Here is a 12,458-nt window from a genome sequence, read left to right on the forward strand (position 1 = left end):
CTGTCACATCTCACCCCACCCCCTCCCCATATCCTCAACTCCATTCTCTAGTAGGTCTGTGTCTTTATTCTCGTCTTGCCACTAGGTTCTTCATGGCCTTTTTTTTTTTCTTTTTTTCCCTTAGATTCCGTATATATGTGTTAGCATACTGTATTTGTTTTTCTCTTTCTGACTTACTTCACTCTGTATGACAGACTCTAACTCCATCCACCTCATTACAAATACCTCCATTTCATTTCTTTTTATGGCTGAGTAATATTCCATTGTATATATGTGCCACATCTTCTTTATCCATTCATCTGTCGATGGACATTTAGGTTGCTTCCATGTCCTGGCTATTGTAAATAGAGCTGCAATGAACATTTTGGTACCTTTTGAAGCACAAATCAGAGTTCAAGTACCAGCTTCGCCGAGAAGCCCTAGCTAATCTCACTTCTCAGAATCCCCCCAGCATTTGGAATGAATGCTTGATTCCACCCAGGCACATAGACGTGGGTGCTGTAGGAACTGTGCAGCTCCCCTACATCTTGGACACAAGGAAACTGAGGCCAGAGCCGGGACATGGCCTCTCCCAAGTCCAAGGGCCATTCGGTGCAGAGCCGAGACCAGGGCCAGGTTTCCTGACTCTTCACCCAATGCTCCTCTCCCAGGCTGCTGGCCACTCTCGGACCCGTGGACACCCCAGTGCCATGGGGTGAAGGGTGGGCGCTGGGCAGAGGGGGGCATGGCCTCGCCCTGGTAGTGTCACTGAGACAGCGTCTCGGTGAGCAGGCTCTGCGTCCAGGCCCCTGTCCCGCTTCGTCTTCCTGCTCCTGTGACTAGCACAGGAAAGGCCCCCGATAACTAAGGGCCTCTGACGAGTGTAGCGGGGAACCCGGGGCCTGGAACGCAGTGTTTCCATACCCTTGATGTCTGACAAAAGGGACAAGAGACTTGCTTTGGCTCTCAGGGGGAAGGGAAGCTCTAGCTTTGGGGCTGACCTTCCTTCTCCAAAGGCTTGCTTTAGCGCTTCCTGAGGGCGAGGACCCCCTGCTCATCCGTGGGGCAGCCGGACCTGGGTACAGTCACCCAGATGCAGGGGACTCAGGCTGGGGTTCTCTGCATACTGATTTATAACCTAAAAATCTACCTCATTTGGAGAGGATGTGTGTTCTCAGGGCTGTTGTTTGTTAGTTGGTTGGTTTGCTTTTGCATTTTGGGGGGAAAGAGTTCTAGGTTTCCTGTATTGGACTAGGAAACAGATGCTTCTGAGTTACTGGGACTTGAGAGAGAAGATGGGAGAGGAGATTGATTTCAGAGAGAAAGATCCAGCAGCCCTAGGTCAGCAGTCCTGGGCCCTTTCTGCCCTGGAGTTTTCTAGGTAGCCTCCAATCTCGTCAGGCTGGTAACCGCTACCACCCAGAGTGAGCCGGCTTAGCAGCACCTTGGGGGGATGCTCGAGGGGCCACGCCCCCGCGCCAGGGCAGACAGCAGGGCTGCCAGGTGACATAGGAGAGTCACGCCCGCCAGGACAGTAAGAAGGCACGGGGAAATCTAGAGACAGAGCTGGGTTTTCTGTAGTCAGGTGGGATGGGGTGTGATTAACGTAAAGGGTGACCCCAGGTGGCACAGACCCCAAAGACACGGGGAACCTCATCCGTTCTTGATTTCGTTCATCATGTTTCCTTTTGCCTCAGGAGGCTCAGGATACATTTTAGTGACTCATTTTTAACAGTCTTAAAAGTTTTTGGAATGATCGTCTACTCTGTTCTGCTGCTGTATTATGGATCTTTCTCCCCTAATTTTTTAATTTTTATTTTTGTATTATTATTATTTTTTAATTTTTTTGGCCGCGGTGCAGCCTGTGGAATTTTAGTTCCCTGACCAGGGATCGAACCTGGGCCTTCGACAGTGAGAGTGTGGAGTCCTAACCACCGGACTGCCAGGGAATTCCCTTTCTCCCCTAATTTTAATGGTCTTTCTGTTTTGGGGGCTTTTATGGTATCCCACTTCAAGTCCTTTTGGGGATAGAGATGTAGAATAAATAATAAACAAATAATATACATGTTTATTGACTGATGAAGGTCTCTAGCTTAATATCTAGTCGTGGGGCAACAGAATCCACCTGCATTTCTGTCATCAATTGCTGAGCCAGGCAGGCTTCCTGGAGGAGGCGACTCTACCCTGACCTTCCTCCTGGGTGCGGGGAGGGTGGGGTCGGGGGCGGCGGGGGGTTACCTTCTGTATGATGATCGCTGCTTCGTCCTGACTGAACCTGGGCCGCCCTTCCTCCCGAATCTTTCGATCTCGCTCCTCCTCTTTCCGAATCTCTCGCATGAAGGTGGCTCGAAGCCTGCCTTGCCTGGCCCGCTCGGCCCTTTGCAGTAGGATTACAGCCTCCGTCCGAGGTAATACTGGAAAGCTCTGGCCAGAGCAGGGGCAAAGGAGGAGGAAATGAGGGAGGGCTTACATCCAGGTGGGCAGCTGGGAGACCAGCCCCCAAAAGACATCCTGGGGGTATGGTTTTCCCAGAGCATCTAGGTGCACAAGTCCTGTCCCTCTACCTCTACCTTGGTGTTGGAAGGTTACAAGGAGCATAAGAGCAGCCATGAGGAGGCCAGGGGTTACCCAGAGAGCTCTCGGAGGTGGGTAAAGGGCAGGGCAGGGCCTCTGTGTCCTGAAGGGTGGCAGCTCTGTTCCTGGGGGTGTCTCCCTGACTTACCTCCTCAGAGAACACTGGCTCTAGTCTGGACAGGAGGTCTGCCAGCATGTGCCCTCGCTCCCTCAGGACGCTGGACCGCTCCAGCTGGAAGTATTTGGGAATTGGAACCTCCAGGTCTGCCTTTGGGGCAACATGCGGAAGGGAGATGGGAATAGTAATCCAGAGCATCTGGCCAATCCCTTACCATTTTCAGCTGTACACACAGACACTGGGGCTGTTTTCTTCCATCCTAGACCTCTGGGGTGGGAAATGTCCAGGCTATGGGTAGATTCCCCCAAGAGTCATCCCTCTCTTCCCTCACCCCCACCACGTGGCCAGAGTTGAGTTCTGTAGGATCACGGTCGGTAACGGGCAGTGGTCCCAATCCTGCCTGTGCATCTGAATCAACTGGGAATTTCTTAAAATGCAGGCTCCTAGGCCCTGACCACAGCAGAATGGCAGGGCCTGGAGAATGTTTGTTTTTTCAAGTCCGCAGCTGAGTCTGATGCAGCTAGTTGGGGAAACTTGGAGACCGTGACCTTGGGGCGGACGGGAGGCCGGTGCAGAAGCTCTGTGCTCTGGAACTTGCTGGCGCACACACATCACCTGGGGGTCTTGTGAAAACGCAGGTGCAGAATGCTGTAGTGGGTTTGGGGTGCAGCCAGAGGTTCTGGCTTTCTCACAAGCTCCTAGGTGCTGCTGGTCCGCCGACCACGCTTTGAGGAACAAGCCTCTAGGGGACTCTCTTCACCAATCCCCTGCAGCTGCGTTCATGGGTCCTCCCAGCCTGGCAGAGCCTCCAGCCTGACTCTCCGGCTACCCCCCAACTACTTACATGCACTTCCCATACCCCATCCTCGGATCTGCCCTGCCCTCCTTCCCTTGCAGATGTCCCAATGCCAGGGGTGTCCGCAGGAGGTCAAGGCCACCCCCACCCCCAGCTGGCTGGGACGTGGCTTGCTTCCACAAGGAGTGGGAGGTCAAGGCTAGCCCTCCCCTCCGTGTCCCCGCCCCCAGCCGGCGCGGGCATGGTCCTCGCCGCAGCCGGCCCACCGGGGTGAGCTTTAAGTCCTGCAGCACTTGGTCCAGGCAGGGGGTCTCGCACAGGTCCACGCGAACCAGATCGTCTTTGAGCTCCAGCACGCGGCCCGCCACGCCGTCCAGCAGCCGTCTCAGCAGCCGCCGCTTCTGCGGCTGCACCGTCTGGTCATAGAGGGTGTCGAACCGGCGCAGCAGCCCCAGGTAGTACAGGTAGAGCGAGGAGAGCCTGTACCGGAAGGACTGCCGCTCCCGGTGGGGCACGGGTTCCAGCAGGGGCTGCTCTTGGTCCAGCAGCTCTTGCAAGATGAGGTGGGAGGAGTCCCAGAGGCGCTGGAAAGCTCTGGAGAGGAGGTAGCCAGCAAGGGATGCTCTGAGCCCCAGGGGAGGGGGCCCGGCTGGTAGGGGAGGTGGGCTCCACAGAGGCTCCTGAGGGCTGTGAACTCGAGGCTCCAGAAGGTGTGACGTTAAGGTTACGCACGGTCCCGGGGTGGCGTTCAGTGAAGTGAGGGGCCCTCGGGGGGGTGAGAGGGTAGTTACAGGGAGCCCCCCCTGAGGCTTAGAGAAAGTGAGGGACTGGGGTCCCTGGGGAAGGGAGTCTCCTGATGGATAAGCCGGGAGGATGGAGAATGGGCACAGCCCTTAGGGGCTCCTGCTAAGGAAGAGGCCCGTCGGAGTCCGCAGCTGGTGCCCTCCGGGTGAAGGTGCAGCCCAGGGATGCTGCAGTTGTCTAGGGCGGTGGGCAGGAAGGGGGGGTGAGCGATGAGGGTAGGGAAGGGTCCCTTCCCCAGAGCAGAGCCCTGCTTCCGGAATTAATAGTCCAAGGGAAGCCTGACCACAGGCAGGGGCGGGCAGGGTCGCTGTGTGAACGTCTGGGGCCCAGCCGGGACTGGCCCACACAGGGGTCCCTCTCCCCACCAGGCCTTCTCCCCGCCCAGTAGCCCCAGCCTGAGAGCTAGGGAGGCACTTTGTTCTTTGCTCGCCCATCACTTCACTCACCCCTCAGACATGGGGCTCACTCTTCACACTGCCCCTTGTGAGCTGGTCCTGGAATCCAAAAAACTTCTGGGGTTCCACCCGGACTCCATCCCGCAAAGCCAGAATAGCCCAGTTTTAAGAGTTCTGTCCCATTGTCCCAAAGTTCTAAGGTTGCGAGGGGAGGGGGCTGCAGGTACAAGACCGGGGGACACTTAGAGGACGTCCTGGAGGCAGCATGCTTGGGGGCACCGGCTCCCTTGTTAGCAAGCCTTGGCCAGGGCAGAGTGCGGGTCCGCTGTGGCTACCTCCCTTGTGAGCGTCAAATGAAAGAATGGGCTTCATTTGAGGTCACCCTGTAAACTGGGAGGCTCTGGGTGGACAGCAGTCCTAAAGGCATTACTCCAACTGTACCTCTCAGCTGGAGACCCTGTATTCCTTAATGCAGATCCAGCCTCCTTACTCTCGTATGTGACTGTACCGGGCACACGGCCGCCGTGAAAGCGCAGAGTCCTAACCACTGGGCCGCCAGGGAATTCCCCACTCTTCCCCCTTAAAGTGAGCACAAGCGCGCCTGTTTCCCTGGGGTCTGACGGTAGTTCACTCTGTTCAAGTAAGCTATACTCTCGTAAAGAATGACATTAAGAGTAGTGGGTGGGACTCAGTGGTGTTTGGGGCTCATTTTGAGCCCTCTGTGGGTTTCCCCATCACTGCTCCTGGCTCATGAGAACGCTCTTTGGAAAATACGAAACACAGCAGCAGCCTGGCCCTGGTCAGCTGGGGTGAGCTTTTAGCTCAGTGTCCAGTAGGGACTTGTGAATAAGTCATACGTCATAAGTCACTTATACATAAGGCATGGGGCAAAGGACAGTGGGAGGAGAGAGGCAGCAGCTCAGAGCAGCCAGAGAGGAATTCTCAGGCGTGATGCGCCTGCGAATGAATTACCTGAGGATCTTGTCGAAATGCAGGTTCCGATTCTGCGCTCTGAGCTGGGGCCAAGATCTTGCATTTCTAACAAGGTCCCCGGTGTCACAGATACTGTTGGCCTCTGAATCACACCTTGAGTAGCCAGGTGTGAAACACAGCAGGAGTGGGGAAGACCCGAGTTTCCTGGGCCACGTCTCCCGAGCCTGCCCCTTTCTGGCCGTGGGACCAAAGTGTGGATAATTAGTTCTCATCCCTCGGCATCTCCATGGTAGGCTTGACATAGGAAGAAACACGTGTGAAGTATGTAGGGCCACACTTCAACCATCATTACAGTGAGGCTTTTCAGTACAAGAAGCTGAAATTACAAAGGGAACGTAAGGGATTTGGGGCTGTTCACTAAACCCCACCCCTTCACCCCACCGCCTCAGAGGCTGAATGAGAAAGAAGAGGCAAATGTGGCCACACGTTAAGTGGTGAATCTAGGTGCAGGACATACATGTGGTCATTGTACATTTTTGCAATTTTTTTCTATGGATTTGAGATTTTTCAAAATAAAACTGGGAAAGAAAAGTTAGGAGTCTCAAAAACATTCTCACCAATTTGTTCTGAAGTTAAGGGGAAGAAAGCGTCAGGGGGAAATAAAAACATCTTAGAGATCCCAATCGGTTATTTAGAAGCTGGTTTGGGCCTTTCATTTTTGTGTCTTGAAGAATAGACCTGTGTAGCCCCTGTGCCTGGCACAGGACAAAAATGATGGTGTGTCGGAAACGGCATCACAAAACCATGGCCTGCAAGAGTAACACGCATGGAGTTTCAGGCCCAGCGAGGGCACGATGGAAACAGCTAGCGGTAGCCCCAGGATTGCAATGCAGACCAAGTCGGACTTCATCTCACTAAGAATGAGAACGTTGTACATTTACATGTACACTCACATGTCCCTCACGGGGCCCACCCAGAAAGCAGTTTTTAAAGGTCTGAATAAGCGTTCTTCCACCTTGGGAGCCAAAAAAGTGATGACACCCTTGCCCCCCATCACACCTTGCCTTCACCTATCCCTTTTTCAAATCACCACAGCACGAGGGAGCAGTTCACCCTTTATTAAGGTTGGGCCCCAGGTCACTTGGAGCTGGTGTACTTGGTGACGGCCTTGGTGCCCTCGGACACAGCGTGCTTGGCCAGCTCCCCTGGAAGCAGCAGGCGCACGGCTGTCTGGATTTCCCGGGACGTCAGTGTGGTTCGGCCCGAGTACTGGGCCAGCCGGGCGGCCTCGCCGGCCAGCCGCTCAAACACATCATTCACGAACGAGTTCATGATGCTCATGGCCTTGGAGGAAATGCCGATGTCGGGGTGCACCTGGAGAAGCGGCAGGACCAGTCGATTAACACGGGGACTCTGCCCCAAGCCCCAGCCCCAAGCTGGGGGCTGCAAGTCCCCCTTACCAGCCTCTTTCCAGAGGCCGAGAGACATGGAAATAGGGATTTATTTTTTTACTACTATATCCAAGTTAAAAAAAAAAATTTCTCCCAACTGCAAGAGATAAGCAATGCTTCCTCTCTTTTTTCATTTAATGCATTTGCAGAGTGTTCCATAGTATGGACGAATCGTAGTTTATATTATACATTCCTCTCTTAATGGACATTTAGGGGTTTTGTTTTGCTATTACATTGTGTTATAATAAATCTGTCTTTGAACAGTTGTATGAGCACAATGAAGGTTATTCCTAGAAGTTCCTAGAGGGCTTGTGCACATAACTTGGTAAATCGTGACCACATTATTTTCCAGAGAGGACACTCATAGGACACAGTCTCAGCACCAGACTGGGAGTGAGGAGACCTGGCTTCTGTGGCTGTCCCATGAGTCACCATACGACCTTAAATACGGCACTTTCCTCCGGGCCTGTTTCCTCTTCTGTCACAGAAGTTTTTGAACTAGGTGACCTCTAGTAAAACAAATGGTAGGGACCTCATAACAGTCCTAAAATGTGACTAGGCGGATTTTTGCTTCTCTGTAAATGAGAGGTAAGCGACTGCCTGATGAGGCACGTCAAGCCGGTGGTGGCCACGGAACTAAGCCCGGGCTCCTCGCCCAGCCCCCCGCTCTGCCCACCGCCTCTGGTGCCCCGGACGTGACAGCCGGAAACCTGAGCCTGTACCGCGTGGGTTCAGCCTGACCCCTGCGTGTTGTCTTCACATCCTGTCCCCCTCAGGGTTGCAGAGGAGGGACAGCGGCTCACCCCACCGCACGGGGGACGCACACGGCAGCCCAGCCCCGCTCCAACCCTCCCGGCAGGAGCTCTGAGCTGAAAAGTTAGGCTAAGCTGCCGGGCTCACTGATACCCGCTCCCACCCCCGCTTTCTTCAGGACACTGGCATCTTCTCTGCTGCTGCCCTTTGGCCGATCTACATGGGTGCCGGGCCCACCCCACGAGAGCATTCCAGGGACCCGGGGATTCAGACCGGAGACAGGCTCCAGTCTGCGGTCTCATCTAACAAGGGGTGAGGCTCAGGCAGGTTGGGGAGGCTGAGGGCAGGCAGCCCAGCCACCCCTCCGTCCTCCCGGCCCCGGCTCTGCTGAGCAGGGCAGAGTGTTTGAGGCCAGGTTGCCCGGGATCCTCTAGACACACTGGTTGGGTACATGAGGGCCCCCAGATGCCTGCCAGGGCGAGAGTCCCAGGAATAGGTGCCTCTCACAGGTGCGCTGGGAGAAGCAGAGCACACGTGTGTGTTAGGGGTGGGACTAACCCACCCCTAACCCCCCAGAGCCAGGGGGACCAGACGTCCGCTGCTGTCAGGTCATGGGACTCAGTCACCCCACTGAGCCTTTACGTATCTGGGGTTCCTTATCTGTAAGGTAGACCAACCCCTTAGCCCCCCAAAGACTGAGTGCCGCCCGTCTGGAAGGCTTCCCCAAGGCTGTAGTTCACACGCACCGCCCCACACTCTAGCCACCAGTAACTAGTATCCTCACTCTAGCCACTACTAACTAGTACTTCTCGTTGTGCCAGCCTATGTTTGGCACCTGGTCACCTTCAGCCCGGCACTTTTTTGTGGTCTTCCTTTAACTATGTCCCACCTAACGTCCCACTTAATAATCTGGTCTGTCCAGGAGCCTTGTAAGCCTCGGGACTGTGGTGGCAGCATGTTTGAACTGCCTCCTGCACATCACAGGTCACGACAGACACTGAGCGGTTGCGGGGACCTCCGAGATTAAGTGCCCACCCCCTCCAGAGGGGCTCGGGGGCCTCGGTGCCGCAAGTAAACTGCGCCCCGGGCTCTCCATCCAGTGCCCTTTGCCGGCTCTTTTGCCAGCACTCTTCACGCGCTGGCTACCTCCCCGCTCTCACCTGCTTCAGCACCTTGTAGATATACATCGAGTAGGTTTCTTTGCGCCGGCCACGCTTTTTGGACTTCTTGTCTCCAGAACTCCGGCCCCTCCGGCCCGCAGGCTGCTGCGGCTGTCCACGCTCAGCGCTCATCTTCACGCTCCTCCCGGTGGCCTCCTCCCGCGCCTCGCGTGGACTTTTAAGAAGTCAGCTGCCCGCCAGGTGGGGCTGGGGGCCAGCACCTGGGAGCGGGGGAGGGGCCTGGCCCAACCCTACCCAGAAGGCGCTCTGGGGCTCTGGGTTAATCCAGAAAGAGCCTAATTGCTCCCTCCTCTCCCCCAGGGATTTCCCGTCTCTGAGTAAGAAGCCCCCCGCCAGCCCGCTTCCCCACACTATCACCTCCCACTGTATTACTCACCGTCAGGGTTCACGCCCTGCACCCCGGCAGCACCCGGAGCTGGGGGCTCAGTGTTGGGGAGCGTCACGAGGGGCCCAGCGCCCCGCGCCCCCCCACCCCCCAGGGCCCTACAATACAGCTGGAGAGACAAGACTGGTTCACGCGCAGCAATCAGGGGAGAGTGAAAGGGCTAAAGCGTGTGGAACGGAGAGCTCAGAGAAAACTTAGGGCTACAGCGGCCAGAGAAGCCTTCAGGGACTAAGTGAGGATGTGAAGCTGGTCTGGTGGGATGGGTACAATTCAACTGGGGAGAGAGGAGATTTTAGTTGGGAGGAACGGAAGAAAGAAATCAATGCGCGTGGTTACAGGGAGGCTTGGGCTGAAGGCAGAAGACCCGAGCCCTGGCTAGGTGGAGGCGGCAGGAACCACAGCTGGGAGGGCCTGACAGGGAGGGAGTCCGGGCGGGAGGGCTGCAGGAAGCGGAGCAAGAAACACGGGGCACTCCCCGTGAGAGCAGGTGTCATGGGGTCCCTGTGGAAGTTAGTTGCAAAGGGAAGAAAAAGGCGCTGTTGCATGGAGAAAGTTGTCTCACTTGGCACCTATGCGTGAGTATTTCAGGTTCTTGAACACTGTGATTAAAGAAACCAGGAGCTGGGGCTTCCCTGGTGGCGCAGTGGTTGAGAATCTGCCTGCCGGTGCAGGGGACACGGGTTCGAGCCCTGGTCTGGGAAGATCCCACATGCCGCAGAGCAACTAGGCCCGTGAGCCACAACTACCGAGCCTGCGCGTCTGGAGCCTGTGCTCCGCAACAAGAGAGGCCACGACAGTGAGAGGCCCGCGCACCGCGATGAAGAGTGGCCCCCGCTTGCCACAACTAGAGAAAGCCCTCACACAGAAACGAGACCCAACACAGCCAAAAATAAATAAATAAATAAATAAATAAATAAATTTATTTTAAGAAAAAAGAAACCAGGAGCAAGGTGACAAGTCCAGGCTGTGGGGAAGAGGGTTTTCCCAATCAAGAGGTGGGGAGGGAGTGAAGACGAGCATCACCTGTCATGGGGGAAGGTGGGCCTGAGCAATCGCCAGCTCACCAAGCCCCCCTTTTCCCAGTTCCCAACATCCAGCTACAGCCTAGGGTTTGGAGGACCAGGAGGGCAGTTTTTAATCTAAAATAAGGCCCTAATTTTAGGTGTTTGTAGAAATATGTATTTTGTGGGATTTTTAAGCGTTCTTTTTTTAAATATATAAATTTTTATATAATTAATTAGTTTATTTATTTTGGCTCCGTTGGGTCTTCACTGTTGTGCACGGGTTTTCTCTAGTTGCGGCGAGCGGGGGCTACTCTTCGTTGCGGTGCACGGGCTTTTCATTGCAGTGGCTTCTCTTGTTGCGGAGCACGGGCTCTAGGCGCGCAGGCTTCAGAAGTTGTGGCTCGCGGGCTCAGTAGTTGTGGCTCTCAGGCTCTAGAGCGCAGGCTCAGTAGTTGTGGCGCACAGGCTTAGTTGCTCCGCAGCTTGTGGGATCTTACAGGACCAGGGCTCAAACCCGTGTCCCCTGCGTTGGCAGGCGGATTCTTAACCACTGCGCCACCAGGTAAGCCCTTAAGCATTCTTAAAAAATCTTGAGACTGCCTTTTTTTCTGGACAAGCTGACTAGCCTATTATGTCTGTTCCTCTGGTTCTGAAGCCCTCCCATCCCTGGAGACCCCAACAGACTTCAACAGGGTTTCTTAACACACCCAGACCCTCCCTTGGCCAAAGTAGCAGCTCTCATCTGTTCCCATTATCCTCCTAACCAAGTCTCTGGATACTCAGGACAGACTGACAAACCATTTTTGTCTGGGCCCCACCTGAGGCACAAAGCAGCCAAGCCAGGCCCCTTGGGGTCAGAGGGCCGAGTGGGAGTCCTAGTCCCTTACTCCAGCCTCGCGAATCTCGGACTCAGCTGCAGCTCCTCACCTGCTACTCTGTTCCCTCTGCCCGGGGCAGCTCTTGGACTCCACGGCCATCTGAGATCCTACTCACCTTTCAAGTTAAAGCACCAATCCCACCTTTCTGGGCAGCTACTCACGAGAAACTTCCTTCCCTTTTACAGCCTTCTGTGTATCCTACTAAGTCACAATTTAACATCTGATTTATGCCCTTTCTGTCTTATTGGCTTTCCCATTAGATCGAGAGCTCTTTGGGGATTTAGACACCATCTGGGACTTTTTTTTTAATTTATTTATGGCTGTGTTGGGTCTTCGTTTCTGTGCGAGGGCTTTCTCTAGTTGTGGCGAGTGGGGACCACTCTTCATCGCGGTGCGCAGGCTTCTCACTATCGTGGCCTCTCTTGTTGCGGAGCACAGGCTCCAGACGCGCAGGCTCAGTAGTTGTGGCTCACGGGCCTAGTTGCTCCGTGGCATGTGGGATCTTCCCAGACCAGGGCTCGAACCCATGTCTCCTGCATTAGCAGGCAGACTCTCAACCACTGCGCCACCTGGGAAGCCCTGGGACTTTTTTTTGCCTGTTTTACATAGTCTTAGATGTTCTATGATGGGCACTGAAAAATCATGGCTGTGTAAGTTTCCCCACAGGGATGGCTGCTGAGGTTTCAGAGATGGAGTGATGAATCCACATCGGTAAGGCTAGAAGCCTGGTGGCACAAAGGCTGGAAGTGCTATTAAAACTCAGACAGGCTATGCAAAGTCCTGGCTTGGAAATAAAACAGATATAGCGCTAATGAAAATTAAGGTTGTGGACAGATAAAATGATAAAACTTCCTGTATCCCACCAGGAACAGTAGTTCGCAAACATCAGTGTGAAAATGCAGACTCCTGACCATCTCTGCATCTCGCCCATCCCACCAACTGAAATCAATAGGCCTGAAGCCCAGGAATCTGCGTTTTTAACCAACGTCCCAAGTGTTGTACAGGTAGCAGCAGCAAAGCCTCAGACCACTCTGAAAAACATGCTCCAGGAGAGCAGTTCTCAAAGTGTGGCCCCCAGACCAGCAGCACAGCATCACTTGGGAACTTCTTAGCATGGTTAACTCTTGGTCTCACCCCAGACCTATTGAACCAGAAACCCTGAGGCAACACTCAGCAATCTGTGATTGAACGAGACTTACAGGTGATT

General features: G+C 54.6%; 2 protein-coding genes across 2 annotated transcripts in view; both read right to left on the reverse strand.

Moving 5' to 3' along the window:
- Positions 1-4,728, reverse strand: part of DRC11L (dynein regulatory complex subunit 11 like) — a gene marked incomplete at its 5' end in the record, with an annotated part of 15,528 nt that extends 10,800 nt beyond the window's left edge. Inside the window, 4 exon segments of the mRNA XM_082398764.1 lie at positions 2,218-2,403; positions 2,702-2,821; positions 3,734-4,061; positions 4,718-4,728. Coding sequence (XP_082254890.1) covers positions 2,218-2,403; positions 2,702-2,821; positions 3,734-4,061; positions 4,718-4,728 — 645 coding nt within the window.
- On the reverse strand, positions 4,654-9,095 carry H2BK1 (H2B.K variant histone 1; the record flags this gene model as incomplete). Its single annotated transcript, XM_082399284.1, has 2 exons — positions 4,654-6,973; positions 8,964-9,095. The coding sequence occupies 2 exons, from the start codon at positions 9,093-9,095 to the stop codon at positions 6,737-6,739; spliced, it is 369 nt and encodes a 122-aa protein (XP_082255410.1). The 3' UTR covers positions 4,654-6,736.
- Positions 9,096-12,458: the final 3,363 nt, after the last annotated feature.

Source organism: Balaenoptera borealis (assembly GCF_965194805.1).
Source record: "Balaenoptera borealis genome assembly, chromosome: 7".
Classification (NCBI taxonomy): domain Eukaryota; kingdom Metazoa; phylum Chordata; class Mammalia; order Artiodactyla; family Balaenopteridae; genus Balaenoptera; species Balaenoptera borealis.